The sequence below is a fragment of the Pipistrellus kuhlii genome, unplaced genomic scaffold, assembly GCF_014108245.1.
Source record: "Pipistrellus kuhlii isolate mPipKuh1 unplaced genomic scaffold, mPipKuh1.p scaffold_m20_p_3, whole genome shotgun sequence".
Taxonomy (NCBI): Eukaryota; Metazoa; Chordata; class Mammalia; order Chiroptera; family Vespertilionidae; genus Pipistrellus; species Pipistrellus kuhlii.
The window spans coordinates 42,511,134-42,527,168 of NW_023425529.1; the positions used below are offsets into that span (position 1 = coordinate 42,511,134).

The following is a 16,035-nucleotide window of genomic DNA, read 5'->3' on the forward strand; positions in this document are numbered from 1 at the left end:
CCTACAGCTTCTGCCTACCAACCTGATGACCCCCTAACCGCTCCCCAGCCACCCTGATTGACACTTAACTGCTACCCTGATGGCCCACAAGTGCCCTCCCTTCCTGCCTGATGGCCCACAACATCTGGTCCCTGCTGGCCTGATCACCCACAACTGCCCTCTGCTGCCACAACCGGCCTCCTCTGCTGGGACCTGCCTCCTCCGTGCCAGGACTGACCTCCTCCGAACTGCACAGAGCCATGGGACCCCCTGGCCGCCTCCTCTGTGTGCACAGCCATCTTGTGATGACATCACGCAAGGGCATCGTGCAAGGGCATGACACCACCTAGGCTTTTATTATATAGGATTTCCAACAATAAAGATTTTAAAAATAAATATTAATTAAAATAATAAGTAATAAATTAATAAATAAAATGTAGGTCTTAATTCTTGTTCATTGTTAATTGGCATACATTACAGGTCTCATTGCAATGGAACTCCAAATAAAGTATCAATTAATTTCAAGGAAAAAGTTCCTATTTTAACAGTACCAATTATTGTATTACTAGTAGTTCAACTTAGTTTGTTAGACCAAAACCATAACACATGCATACATGACTAAGTGATTACTTTTTTTTTAATCCTCACCTGAGGACATGCCTAGAGAGAGGAAGTGATTGGAGGGGAAGGGAGGAGAGAGAGGGAAAAAAACATCAATGTGAAAGAAATATCGATCAGCTGCCTTCCCTATACACCCCAACTGGGGGATTGAGCCCACAACCCAGGTATGTGCCTGACCAGGAATCGAACAAGCAACCTTTTGGTGCACAGAACACTCAACTAACTGAGTCACCCCAGCCAGGCCAAGTTATTACTGTTAAGTACAAGTTTGTTATAAACTAAGTTTGTTATAAAGGGTCAAAAAGGCCCTTTAGACCACAGACCAGGAAAAATTCTGACGTTGGTGATCAACAAACATGGCCTTTCCCCCACTAAATTGTGAATCACTTCATACCAGCCCGTCGTGAAGTACACATTCAAACGATTTATTAAATTCAAACTATCTCCTTAAAAAAAACAAGGACATATTAAATTCAATTAACAAAAAGGAGAAAGGAAAATAGAAATTTCCTTAAAACAAATTGAGGACAACCTTTGATTAAAAAAAAAAAGTAGGGTTTTGTTCATATTTCAGCAAGCAGATTAAAGCAATTCAGAAATCTTTTCTCAGTTCACCCCTCTTGCGATCTTTGTTATCAGGCCCTTTATCTTATGATATCTACTGTCCTCAAAGCTTCTTCTTTTTAAAAAAATATATTTTTATTGATTTCAGAGAGGAAGGGAGAGGGAAAAGGAGAAACATCAATGATGAGAAAGAATCATTGATTGGCTGCCTCTGGCATCCCCCTGCAACCCGGACATGTGCTCTTGACTGGAATTGAACCTGGGACCCTTCAGTTCACACGCCAACGCTCTATCCACTGAGCCAAACACGAGAGGGCCCTTGAAGCTTCTTAAGGGCAATGACCTAGTGTCTCTTTTGCTTTTATCACTAGTGCCTAACACTCTGCCTAACACATAATAGGGATTTAAATATTGATCGAATGAATGAATGAAGGAAGGAAGGAATGAATTGCTGTTCAGATCAAATTTAAATTCCAGGGATCCAAGCCCACCTTACCAATCTAATCAAATTTACCTCCCACCAACACACAACATCCTCTTTCTAACTAACCCGGTTTGTCCCTGTCCTCAGAACAGACCTATGCTCATCTCTGCCTTCTCACTTGTGATCAAGCTATGCACTCCAAATGAAATGCCCTATCTACTCTTCTTTATGTACCCATTTTTCTAGTCCCATCTGCTCTATGAGTCCTTTCCTAATTTGTTTGCTCCACATTAAATTTTTCTCTACTTCCCACAAGCATATATTCTGATACTTTTCCTATCTTCATTTCATGAGAAAGAATCCTGTCTCTGAAATTCAAATACCATAATCTTCTTGAAGACAGGTACCATATCATATACACTTCAGTATCACCTACTGTATAGCATAGAACAAACCTAGCACAATATTGGAATACAATAGGCACCTAATAAATACTGTTATATTTATTCCTAATTTACACACCAACAACATAAAAAAAATTCAGGCAGTCCAGCTGGTGTGGCTCAGTGGATGAGTGTCAACCTATGAACCAGGGGGATCACCCATTCGATTCCCTGTCAGAGCATATGCCCAGTTTGTGGGCTCAAACCCCAGTGTGGGGCATGCTGGAGGCAGCTGATCAATGATTCTCTCTCATCATTAATATCTTTCTAGCCTTCTCCCTTCTCTGAAATCAATAATATATATATATATATATATATATATATATATATATATATATATTTTATTTTTTTTTTTTTAACTCAGGCATTTCATAATAAAATAAAGATAAAAATCATGGTGACTGGGGAAAACAAAGATAACAAAATACCTAGACCCGTGGTCAGCAAACTGCAGCTCACAAACCACATGCGGCTCTTTGGCTCCTTGAGTGTGGCTCAGCCATAATACCATGGCCTGAGCGAGTTTATTTTGAAGAAGTGGTGTTAGAAGAAATTTGGCTCTCAAAAGAAATTTCAATCACTGTACTGTTGATATTTGGCTCTATTGACTAATGAGTTTGCCTACCACTGACCTGAGCCATTAAAGTCATTTTATTTGAATAGTAGTGGCACAGTGCACGAAATTCGTGCGGGGGGAGGTCCCCTCACCCCAGCCTGCATCCCCTCCAATCTAGGACCCCTCAGAGGGTGTCCGACTACCAGACATCCCTCTCATAATCCAGGACTACTGGCTCCTAACTGCTCACCTGCTCGCCTGCCCAACTGGCCCTAATCACTCTGCCTGCTGGCCTGCTTGCCCCCAACTGCCCCTTCCCCCCACCAGCCTGCTTGCCAACTGCCCTCCTGCGACCTGCTCACCCACAACAGCCCCTCCACACCAGCCTGATCACCCACAACTGCCCTCCCCTCTTGGCCCCTAACCACCTCCACCCTCGGCCCCGCCACCATGGCTTTGTCCAGAAGAACGTCCGGAAGGTCTCCCGGAAGGTCTCCCAGTCTAATTAGCATATTACCCTTTTATTAGTATAGATTAACCCTCACTCTGATCTTTCAATAACCTTGGACTTCGCTTTAAAAAAAAAAAAAAAAAACTATACAAAAAAGAGAAAGAAGAATGAAGTTATGATGAAACTCAAGAATAATTTGGGATTTGGGATACCTGGGCGTGGGAGGAATTCCTAGTGTCAAAGAAAAGGACAGACCCATGGCTCCTTATCTCTGGGTCTGTTCTTGTTCATCAGGCTATGTTGTTCACCATTTCCCCTAGGTGAGTGAGATCATGTCCTACTGGAAATATACTTATAAGAATAAAAAATGAGACAAGCAATAATCATTATGCTGAAAGGCAAATGAATCAGTCTGTAGTTTCTTTCTGGTTAGAATCTCTTTATTAATACTTAATTATAACATTTTTTAAAAATTTCTTTATTGGTTAGGCTCATATGTATACACATGAGTCCTTTGGTTGATCTCTCCCTTTTATCCCACCCTCCCTTTTATTCCCAGCCTAACCAATGGTCAAGGACAATAGGGGGGTGGGGGATGGGGTAATGAGTGGGAGGGGGTTGGAAGATTGGAATGGGGGGTTGAGGATACATATGTGATACCTTAATCAATAAAGAAATTAAAAAAAAAATAGAAAAGAGATTCTAGAGTCTAGAAAACACTGAGCCACTTTAGTTGCTCAAAAGCCAACATTCCAAGTTAGGAATTTAAGAGGGAGACAAAACATACCTCTATTTTATAACAGAAATCAATGGGAAAGCATAAATTTGCTTATAAAATAAGAGTATCTGTAAAAATAAATATCTTTTATATTTTTGGCATAACTACTTCCAAAGTATTTTCACAACTAGTATCTCATTTTATCCCCAATCTTCACATAACTCCCACTAAGAAGATAGACATTTAAATTCATATTTTACAGACAGAGACACAGAAATAAGCATTAAAAGTCAGCATAGTTACTGAGACTCCAAACCTCAGATTCCTCTCTCTGCCCCCACATCTACCAGTTGCCTCCTCCTAGAGATCTTAATTCTCACAATCTCTTCTACCCGTTCCCCTTATTTCCATCTTCACACTATTCCAGTTAGGACTCCCGTTGCCTCTTTCCTGAATATTGGCAACCATGTCTTATCATTCTCCCAGACTCCATCTCTCTAAGGCAGCCTCCACCTTTGCCGGCTTATCTTCCAAAAGTACAGCTCTGAGTATATCACTCCCCCTTACTCCTATTCCCCTCAACCCCACACCCTCTTGCCTCCATTCAGGCTATTCCCCTGACCCTAAATGCCCTATTTCATCTCTGTCTGTTGGGATCTTACCCTATATCTAAGGCTCAACTCAAACCCTACTTTTCTCCATTATGCCCTTTAGTCATCTCCATCAACTCAACAGGTGCTAGGGGTTGTGATAGGTTCTCACTAAATATTTGTTGAATTTTAAGATCTATTCAATACTCCTCCCCACTAGACTCCAAATTATCCATCTTCTGAGATAATGTGATCTCAAAAAGAAGCCTAATTAGTATGCCATCATGGTTACTGAGCTGGTACCAGATGATAGGGTCGTGTAACAGCTATTAAAGAGAGAAAATAGAATATTGTTTTGAAAGGCCTGTAAGTGGATAAGAGCTATTAAAAACATCAATCAAATTGAAGGAAATATTGAATGGCATAAGCAGATGCCATTACTAAATACAGTAGGGTTGTTTTTTTTTAAGTTTAAGACATAGTTCTTACATTATTTTTTAACAAGGCTGACTTAAGAGCAACACTTACTAAGTTAAATATTAATAAAAATCTGAAATAGGAGAGGATAGCATCACAAAGCGAAGCTGGTAAGAATATTTCCAGATCACTTAAAACTCTGCTCCCAGCCCCACCTTCCTTTCTCACCAATCCACTTCACAGATGACTATTTTATTATCACCTTTATTTTCTCCCTAGCTCTCTACCCAATCTCAATCCTTTATTACTAAACATCAAATACATGAAGTAGGTAAAAGCAAATGATTAGTTACTCCAAAAAGATGTTATAACATTTTTCTCTTCTTCAATTGAAAATGTTCTTTAGAATACAGGGAAAGCCCAGAATTAAAAAATGTAAATAACTACTCTCTAAAGAAAAAAGCAACATCCTTAAAAATTCGATTTTGCCCAATTCATGGTACAAAAATGAATTAGCAGCTACTTAGTAGAGAAAAAAAATCTGGATAAACCCATTTAATAACTACAGAAAAAGTGACCATCCTATCCTATATAATAAAAAAGTAATATGCAAATTGACCATCATTCCAACATACAAAATGGCCACCCCCATGTGGTCAAATATGGATGCCCCCATGTGGACACAAGATGGCTGCCACAAGATGGCCGGCAGGAGAGGGCAGTTGTGGGCGATCAGGCCTGCAAGTGAGGGCAATTGGGAGGGACCAGGCCTGCAAGGAAGGGCAGTTGGGAGCAAACAGATCTGCAAGGGAGGGCAGATGGGGGGAGGGGGACCAGGCCTGCAGGGGAGGGCAGTTGGGAAGACCAGGCCTGCAAGCGAGGACAGTTGGGGTGACCAGACCAGCAGGGGAGAGCAGTTGGGTGGGGGATCAGGCCTACAGGGGAGGGCAGTTGGGTGGAACCAGGCCTGCAAGGGAGGACAGTTGGACATCCCTCGAGGGGTCCCAGATTGGAGAGGGTGCAGGCTGGGCTGAGGGACAGTTCCCCGTCCCCCGCCACACACACACACACACACACAAATTTCATGCACAGGTCCTCTAGTTTAGAATAAGTGTCCACTAAGCTTTAACCATGGATAAGTGACCATCACTTTCTTTTAGGAAACCCAAATAAAAAACAAGTTTCTGATTGGAATGTACTTCAGCTCTGTAGAAAACCCAAGTCTGAAATGTTTTCACTCTTCACACAGCCAGCTCAGAATGACTTACGGAGTTCATTTCCTTCACTGAGAATCTCCACCCGGCGTACAAGCTGCTCAAACAGATTCCGCAAATTCAGCATCGTAGTATCCATCTTTCTGCCAAGAAATCAAATATACATTAGGGGTCCTGCCTTCTCCCCCAGACAAAGATTCAGTCACAATCCAGTACAGTCATCAGTAACTAACATCTGGCCTCTTCCATTTGTAGCTACCATTATAAGAATCACAAGTCAACAATTTGTGTAATCCTTATTATAAAAACAAAGTTGGAATGTTTAATACTCATTTGAAAATTAGAAAAGCATTTTAGACCTTTAATTATAATACCCTCTTCCTGCCTACTGCTTTTCCTCCACTCTGCAATCACTACAGAACTGAGAGGAGAGCAATTAGGGACAAGCATGTCCGTTGATCACTAGGTGACAAAATACAAAATGTGGTTCTTAGTCAAGCATACTGATTAATAACACTTCTACCACTTTAAATCCTTCTGGACACTTAAGAGCTTCAAGATAACTTAAAGGTTTACTTTTAATTTCATTTTTAGCTAGTACTCCTGTTGCATCTGCCTTTTACAATGCAGGACATGGTCAGCACATTTCCTACCAACAGAACAGATGACGTCACACAAGTGATTAAGTGAGGAAATCGCCAGCTCAGCAGCACAAGAATTATTTCTGTAATGCAGGGCTCTCTGCTAGACTGCATGCAGGGACTATGTCTAATAAATTTATACTAAGTATAGGCAAAGGCTTATGTTATACCACATTCTGGCATCAAGGAGACAATACACCACCTTCACAGTTAGAAGGGCAAAGGAAAAATCATTTGCTACTGTGTTCTGTATAGTGAATTTCAGGGTTGGTATTTTCCCCAAAGACCTGCTGATATTACATTAAAAATGGTGTCCTTTCTAGCAGTTTTGCTCCAAATAGACTTTAACTGGGTACACTTTGAGAAAATAAGCTCTTCATTTAATAGTCAAAGAAGAAAGACAACAACTAGATATTACATAAAATTCAATAAAATTTAAAAATGTGAATTCATGTAAAAGCTGAACATCTTAAGAAATACCATTAAAGGATTATTCTGTTTCAACATTCTAGTCCAGGTCCTTATTTCATACTCTAAATAAAATCTGAGGAACTATTTTATGACGGTTTAGTGATTTTATAATGTTTATAAGATTAGGCCATATGCTATGAGGGCAAGAAAGAAAAAAACCAACCACAAAGAACAAAAGAATATATAAAGAGATTTTCTATTAAATGCTACAGAATTATTCATTTGTACTTTGTATTATTGCTCTAATAGCAAAAGAAGCTTTTAATTCCAAGCTTGGATGCAATATATACCTGAACTAGGGCCGGAAACCAAGATTTTCAAATGGCAATGTATCTGTTCCAAGCTACATGAACACAGCTAGCTGCTAAGCAACCAGACCAACAAACTTATTACAAAGATCTTTCTCTAAACTAAGAACAAAACTAAAATAATAGCATTGAAACTGGCAGGAAGATATCTGGAAGTTATGGAGAAACCCATGGATTTTACAATATGACAAAGCAGGTAAATACATTCAAATTCTATGGGAAAGAAGCAAGAATAGGGCACTCAGGATCCTACTCAAATTATTTCCTTTAGCTCCCTGTGAAAATGGAATTTACTGATCACTTTTAATATGGATATTTATTTCTATCATTTCAGCATTCATCTGTATATTCTGAGACTATAAGTTCAGACCTAGGAAAATTGACGAAGAATGCAAAAAAAGGAATATTTCACAGTGCAACTAGAGTACCAAAAACTAGTTAATATTTTTTTCCAGGAAGTTTTTATGTCTTAAATGGCAATACAATAACCTGATCCTTTGCCCCTTTATAAGAAATCCTCACATTTTCTCAAGTTCCTCTAGTCCATTATTCTTCTTTCCTATTTTTGTGTGCATACTACTGCCTAGAGTGAGTGTTTAGGGAAGGTACTCTCTTGAAAACACAACCTGATTCCTGAAAAGTCTAAGAAAACAGAGAACCTACCTGGGGACATCTCCTCCTCATAGTAACTGTCATCTCATATACTAGTAACTACCTCAGTCTACATTGTTCTCCTAATACGATGCCTAGTACCTAGAAAATAGTTGTATAATTGAACTTCCAGTGCTGTATTGTAAAACAGCAGAGGTAACCCTAACTCTGTCAGACCATTAGTCTCCAGATTTAGAATTTTAGTTTTACAAATAGTTTGATTATGGATTTTTCTCTATTCTTCTCTTTCAACACCAGATATTCCTTTAGTTCAGTGGTTCTCAACCTTTCTAATGCCACGACCCTTTAATACAGTTCCTCATGTTGTGGTGACCCCCAACCATAAGATTATTTTCATTGCTACTTCATAACTGTAATTTTGCTATTGTTATGAATCGTAATGTAAATATCTTGTTTTAATTACAGTTATGAAGTAGCAACGAAAATAATTTTATGGTTGGGGGTCACCACAACATGAGGAACTGTATTAAAGGGTCACGGCTTTAGAGAGGTTGAGAACCACTGCCTTAGATGCTCTCAACTCATCTGCTAACTATTGCTAGCCCAGTTCTTAAGAGACCCAGGCCACCCCTCGCTGTGAACATCTCTCCCTCAGTACCAGGGAATTGCTGAAGAGAACCCCACTTTTCTCATGGAGACAAAACAAAGCAAAGGTTACTGAAGAAAAAAAATGTATAAATTTACCATAGCCCAGTGTTTATAAAGTCTATAGTAATGTATAGTAATGGCATAGGCCTTCACATTCACTCACTCACTGACTTACCCAGAGCAACTTCCAGTTCTGCAAGCTCCATTCATGGTAAGTGCCCTTTTTATCTTTTACACCACATTTTTACTGTACCTTTTCTGTTTAGATATACAAATATTTATCATTGTGTTAGTTGCCTACAGTATTCAGTACAGATCATGCGATATAGGCTTGACTTTATTATCAACTACCTATCTACTGATCTACCCTGCCCTACTGACTCCCAACTTTGATTCCTTATTTTTATCATTCTCCCAGTCACTCAGTTCCAAATCTCAGAGTCACCTGAAGTTAGTCCCTTTCTTATAAGTATAACCACCAAACCTGTGCTTTCTTCTCTAATGTGAATTATAACCATCCCCTCATCACATATAGGTCATCATCACTCAATTAACCTTATCTTTCTTCCATTGCTTTACTTAATTGGCGCTCAGACACATATACTTTGCACTCTAGCATGTATGTACCATCCCTGATAAACTAAATTCGAGAACAGAAACCTTACATTTGGCACTATTGTACATACAAACACTCAGTATTTAAAAATATATGACAAAAGTCAGATAATACACACACACACACACACACACACACACACCCAGTCATCACTCTATTGTCAAAAGAATTTCCATTCTACATGAACATCAATGTATAATCTAGATTTTTTTTTTTTAATGTTAAAAGGGAAGAGGGCAGAGCCCTGGGATAAAGTCTTAGTTCTTCTATTTACCAGTAGTATAACTTTAGTTGAGTCACTTAGTTTATGATACATATCTATAAATAGGAACAATAATACATGTCCTAGTTACCTCACAGAATATTATCAATTAATGTAGTTAAAAGTTTTATAATGTATAGCCCAGGCAGTGTGGCTTGGCTCAGTAGGAGGTCAAGGCACATCCCCAGTGGGAGGTATGCAGGAGGCAACTGTTCAATGATTCTCTCTCATCACTGATGTTTCCATCTCCTCTCCCTCTCCCTTCCTCTCTGAAATTAATAAAAATAAATAAAAGTTGTATAATGTATAAATTGCACCTTATCATAAAAATACATGGTATTATTATAGTAGATATGAATTTTTTGTTTTTGCTTTGGTCTGACAGTTGTTATTTACACTATAGTGGTTACAAAATCATAGCTGGACCCCAGACCAAGAAGAATGGGGGATAGCAAAATCTGACCAGTTCTAGGCTCATTTTTAAACAAGCTGTTCTAAATGAGGCTTATAGTGTCTAAGAGTTTTTCCTCTAACATAGATTTATTCAGGATAATAAAAAAGAAAAAAGAAACAGCACTAGGAAAATATAATCCTCTTTTCTTTAGACACTAGGGGACCATCATTCATTTTTACTAATGTTCTATAGAAGTGACTCTCAGGAATTAAAAACTTTTTTTAAATATATATATATATATATATATTATTGATTTTTCACAGAGAGGAAGAGAGAGAGGATAGAGAGTTAGAAACATCGATGAGAGAGACATCGATCAGCTAGCTGCCTCTTGCACACCCCCCACTGGGGATGTGTCCACAACCAAGGTACATGCCCTTGACCAGAATCGAACCAGGGACCTTTCAGCCCGCAGGCAGATGCTCTATCCACTGAGCCAAACCAGTTTCAGCTTAAAATATATTTTATTGATTTTTGACAGAGAGGAAGAGAGAGTGATAGAGAGTTAGAAACATCGATGAGAGAGAATCCAGGACCTTTCAGTCCGCAGGCAGCCGCTCTATCCACTGAGCCAAACCGGTTTCGGCTTAAAATATATTTTATTGATTTTTGACAGAGAGGAAGAGAGAGTGATAGAGAGCTAGAAACATCGATGAGAGAGAACCTGGGACCTTTCAGTCCACAGGCCGACGCTCTATCCTCTGAGCCAAACCAGTTTCAGCAGGAATTAAACACTTTTATAGATGACTAAATATCTTTTTGCATCAGTTCTAACTGTGATATTGCAGCCAAACTGTAACTCGAAAAGTTAAAAATTACTCATCCTACTCAATGTCCATTGAAAATGGCTTTAATTTTCCTCCTGGGTCACATTATCACCCTCATGAGTATTTTATTTCTCCCCCTTTATTATTTAGCTCCATAGCCAGGAGATACACTCCCCCTTTACTATTTAGCTCCATAGCCAGGAGATACACTCCTCCTTTATTATTTAGCTCCATAGCCAGGAGATACACTCCTCCTTTATTTAGCTCCATAGCCGGGAGATAATGTGAAAGGAAACAAAAACAATGTCATATTGTAGTACATTGCTTTGCAGCTGTACAACAGCTGTCACTTTTCACTAGAGGCGGCTGCCTTTTGGGAAAGCTGAAATGATCCCTGTGTGGAGCAAGGAAATCAGTTTGTAGAGCATTTTAAGCAAAAAGGTGCTACAAAAACCTCAGCTGTTATTGATGAGAAGCCCAGAGGTGGAGAAGTCATTGTTACAGATTCCCAATCTGTGAGTATCCCTAAGGGAGCAATTTGGCATCACCAGGAAAGAGTCTCAGCTTGATGTGATTGCTTTGAGTCCCCAATTTAATTTCAATCACCCAGCCAAGAGACAGGCATGTCTGTCCTTCAGAATAACAGACTACTACAGATCTTGACTGCAGAGTATCCTGAGTAAAGTCTCTATCCTTTTCTTCCTCCCCCTATAAATAACATTATTAAGAGACCTAAACATCATGTGTTTTAGATGCATCAAGGGTGTTAAATATTGTAAGCCAAAGCAATGGAAGATTGCCTGAATTTTTCAGGAAGAGTTTTGATGAAAAACATTCTCACAAACATTACTAAATCTGGAGATCCCCAACAAATCAACAATATAGGTTCTCTGCTGCCAAGGAAAACCATTCCCCAAGGCAGTCTCAATACTATCCAATTTTTACATGAAAGCATTTCCCCCCAAATATCCAGTTTCTGCTTCACCATATCAAAAGCCTCTACACAGTCAGGCCGGCATAGCTCAATGGTTGAGCGTCAACCTATGAACCAGGTCATGGTTCGATTCCCAGTCAGGGCACATGCTCGGATAGCAAGCTTGATTCCCAGTAGGGGGCCTGCAGAAGGCAGCCCATCAATGATTCTCTCTCATCACTGATATTTCTCTCTCTCTATCCCTCTCCCTTCCTCTCTAAAATCAATAAAAAATATATGTATTGTATATTTTTTAAAAGCCTCTATTCAACTGGCAGGCAGAAGGAATATCTTGAAAACAAATGTTTTTATGAGCAAATCAATTGCACAAAGAGTAAATAGACCATCTTCAGGCCAACATGAATGAAAACCAAAGAAAGGGATGAACTGAATTATTTTTCAGAAAATTATTACCAGTCCAATATATTAAGTTCTCCTTTTTTTCTGTGAATTCCCTTTATGAAGTGCTCCATTCTTCAACATCCATAAGTCTTATCAATTCACCAAAGCATTCCCTAACTATTTCAGTCCAAAATTATCTCTTCTTTATCTACAATATTTATTTAGCAAATATAAAACATTGCCTCATATTGTTAATTTTCTATGTTCAAAAAATTCCCACTATGCTCAAATTTATTTCATAAAAATTACAATCACAGATTGTACGTAATTTTGCTTTGCTATTTTTTCTACCATGTTTCCAGTAAGTCCCAAAAAGTTGATGAACAATTATTTGTTTAGCCGTTCTCTTCTTTGGATGTTTAGGTAATTTCCAGGTTTCAGTTACATCTGTCTGGAACTTCTTGCAGTCACTCCCTTACCTCCTTCAAGTGTTTATTCAAACATCCTTTTCTCAATGAGGTCCTTGCCACCCTATTTTATTCCTCACCCAAAGATATGTTTTCTTAACTGATTTAAAAATATATATATGTTTTTACAGATTTCAGAGGGAGGAGAGGAAGGGAGAGATAGAAACATCAGTGATGAGAGAATTATTGATCGGCTCTCCCCTATTGGGGATCTGCCCAAAATCCTGGCCACGTGCCCTGCTCAGGAATCTGTGAGCTAGTTCATATGTCAACAGTCAACCACTGAGGCACAGCGGCTGGGCTTAATTGATTTTGATTGGTTGCCTCCTGTATGCACCCCAACTAGGGATGGAACCCAGGGAATCAAACCCACCAAACCTTTTGGTGTTTGGGACCACACTCTAACCAATTAAACCACACGGCCAGGGCCAGCCACTCTATTTAAACTGCAGGCTTCCCCTCCAACACATTTCTGCTTTATTTTGCTCCAAACCACTTATCCCCATCTAACAACATACATAGTAACTTGTTTATTTGGTTTATTGTCTGTCCCCCAAGTAGTTTAAGTTCCAAGAACGCAGAAATTTTTGTCCGTTTTGTTCATGGTGGAGCCCCTGATGTCCAGAACAGTACCTGACACTGGGCAAATGATTTATAAATATTCACTGAAGGAATGACTTGAATACCCCATGGACAGTGTTTTTCTTCAGGTGGCCGTGCTCCTTGGATTTCCAAGGCTGGGATTATTATAACAGAAAGTAAAAGCCTCTTGGGGCTCTTCGTAAATATTGCCAAAATATTCTCTAAAAGAGCTGTCCTAATTGATACACATTACTTTCAACAGTGTGCAAACCTACTAGATTCACCAGTTATCTTTTTTAAGTTCTATCACCCCCAAATAAAATGCAAGCTCCTTTAAAACCAAATAAGACTGTCTTTTACCAAAATGTTTTTCAACATTTTGCACTTACTACTGTTGAATGATTAAGCTATAGAAAAGGCGCCTTCTCAGTAAAGAGAATGATAATGACATTTCTTGAAAAAAAAAAAAAATAGGCTTATCTTCCCACCCAGCCCAAGTTCCGCCTACGAATGAAATCCTATGGAGTGAAATGTACGAGAACTTTTTAAGTACAAACGTAAGGCCTGGTTGTTACTCAGACTAAGAATTAGGGGGGAAGGGCAAGAAGTCACTGCCGGAGCCAGCTTACCTAGAAGCCCCCAGGGAGGGCACTCCCCTCCCCGCCGCGCGGCCTCACACCAGGGTCTTTCCCTCGGAAAGGATGGGGTGCTACTGCCCCCAAAACTCCCGAACTCTTATCGAGGTGCCCTTGTTCAAGCCACCACCTTCACAAAACGACGCCCGGCTTTCTACAGGACGCGGCCCCAGGAGCGAAGTGTCCCCCCGCCGCCCCGTCGCCACCCATTCAGGCCGCTCCGGCGCCCGGCCCGGCGGAGTCCCCGTGACAGGGCCGTGGGGCCGCCTTCTCACCGGCTCCGGCCGGGCCGCGGCTCGCCACTGCCGACGCCCTCCCGCCTGCCGCAAACCCAGCGCCATACCGACCTCTCCTCGCAGACGCCAGGGCCCACGGAGCCGGGTCGCTGGGCCCCACCGGGGTGGCCTTCCGCTTCCCTCGGCGCCGCACCCAACGGCAGAGCAGCTCCCCGCCGCCAGCGCCGGTTTGAAATCCCGCACGGACCAATCACAGAGAAATTTATTCCTCCCACGCTGCGACGCATGCGCAGCAGGGCCGCGGAGGGGCGGGGGCAGATGTAAGCATGCGCATTCTCACAGAGGGAAGCCAGCGGCAGCCATTTTTACTAAGGTCAACAGTTTTCCCTCTTCTGAACCCCATGCCCCGCCCCAGCCCTCTCCTCACGCCATTTAGGATACTTTGTTGACTAAGGGCAAGTGATAGTTACTCAGTACAGATATTTTTTAATATATATATTTTTTATTGCAGAAAGACAGGGAGAAGGAGCGAGCAATAGATCAATGATGAGAAAGAATCATTGATTGACTGCCCCCACACTGGGAGTTGAGCCTGAAACGCAGGCATGTGCCCTGACTGGGAATCAAACCGTGACCTCCTGGTTCACAGGTGGAAGCTCAACCACTGAGCCATGCTGGTGGGGCTACAAAAAAAAAGTTTTTTTTTTAATTTTTATTGTTGAAAATATTACTTTATGTCACCCTTTTCCCCCATTGACCCCTTCTAGCCCACCTCTGCGCGCCCCCTAACCCCATCCCCAGTATAAATTCTTGGCCTCACTGATTACTCTAGGCAGGGACAGGGTTTTTAGAAACTATCAACTTAGTGTTGGGTCTGGCTGTTGAAAAGGTAGAAATCTGAAAGGAGATAGAACAGTAGTCATTAGCAACCATATTCATTAGCAATCTATATAATACCTTTGTTTATTGATGTATTCATAGAGGTTTTAATTTGACACCCATTTATTAAGTGTACCAAATTCATAACGAGCACTATAGTAGCAAGGAATTGGGAAAATAAAGATATGATCTCTGCTTTCCAGTATCCACCAATGAAGGAGACAGCTCAGGTAAAAATATATACAAAGTGAAAGTACTATAATTCCATTTTATAAACATTCATTTTGAACTTAGCATTGGGCTAGTATGGGGCTTTCATACTTTCGTTTCTTCCATGACCCACAGTAAGAAATACCGTATTTTTCGGACCATAAGACGCTCCAGACCATAAGACGCACCAGTTTTTAGAGAAGGGAAATGAAGAAAAAAAGATTCTGAAACAAATAGTGTCCTAAAATATTTTATGTGCATTAAAACCCAACATCACAGTCATAAACACATGTAATCAACCCTGTAAAGTAAACAGCAGCATTTAGAACCATTTTAGAGCCAGGCAAGCACACAGAGACCACACAGAGCCGGGCAAGTAAAAAAACTTTTTTTTAAAAGTATATGTGTAGGCTATATTTGGACCATAAGATGCAGGGACTTTTTCCCCCCACTTCTGGGGGGAAAAAAGTGCTTCTTATGGTCCCAAAAGTACAGTACATTTTACATTACAATCAAGTATCACAGAACTCTGCTTACCCTGTTCTCTTTTTTCTCTCCCATTTTAGTTGTCCCTACTTCATTAAATTTATTAGTCAATATGATTGGCTACCCACAATTGGAGAAAATACTGATTACAGCTTAGAAAGAGCAATGTACTTTAATGGAAAGATTACAGATTTTGTAACCAGAAAGCTGGATTCCATTCAAACAAATACTGATGGAGCACTTTTGCGTGGCAAGCATCCCACTGAACCATCTACATTATCACTCTTTCCCCCTTCTGTACTTCACTTCCTGCAACTATAAAACAAAAATAATAGTACCATCTCTATAGCTCAGGTATTTTCCTAGATAAAATAAGAGACAGTATAAAACATAATTAAAGCCTTATCCAGTTTGGTTCAGTGGATACAGCATCAGCCTGCAGACTGAAGGGTCCCAGGTTCAATTCCGG

At 40.3% G+C, this 16,035-nt stretch overlaps 1 protein-coding gene across 4 annotated transcripts in view; it reads right to left on the reverse strand.

Moving 5' to 3' along the window:
- RACGAP1 (Rac GTPase activating protein 1) overlaps positions 1-14,234 on the reverse strand; it is a 32,882-nt gene extending 18,648 nt beyond the window's left edge. The window contains exons 1-2 of one of the 4 annotated variants that reach the window (XM_036457480.2): positions 14,103-14,234; positions 6,032-6,120 (exon numbers count right to left, since the gene is read on the reverse strand). In XM_036457480.2, the coding sequence (XP_036313373.1) occupies positions 6,032-6,116 (85 nt within the window). In that variant the 5' untranslated portion in view covers positions 6,117-6,120; positions 14,103-14,234. Of the gene's footprint in view, positions 1-6,031; positions 6,124-13,749; positions 13,768-14,102 lie in introns of those variants that run through there. The other 3 variants (XM_036457482.2, XM_036457481.2, XM_045587968.1) reach the window with 3 other exon arrangements.
- Positions 14,235-16,035: the final 1,801 nt, after the last annotated feature.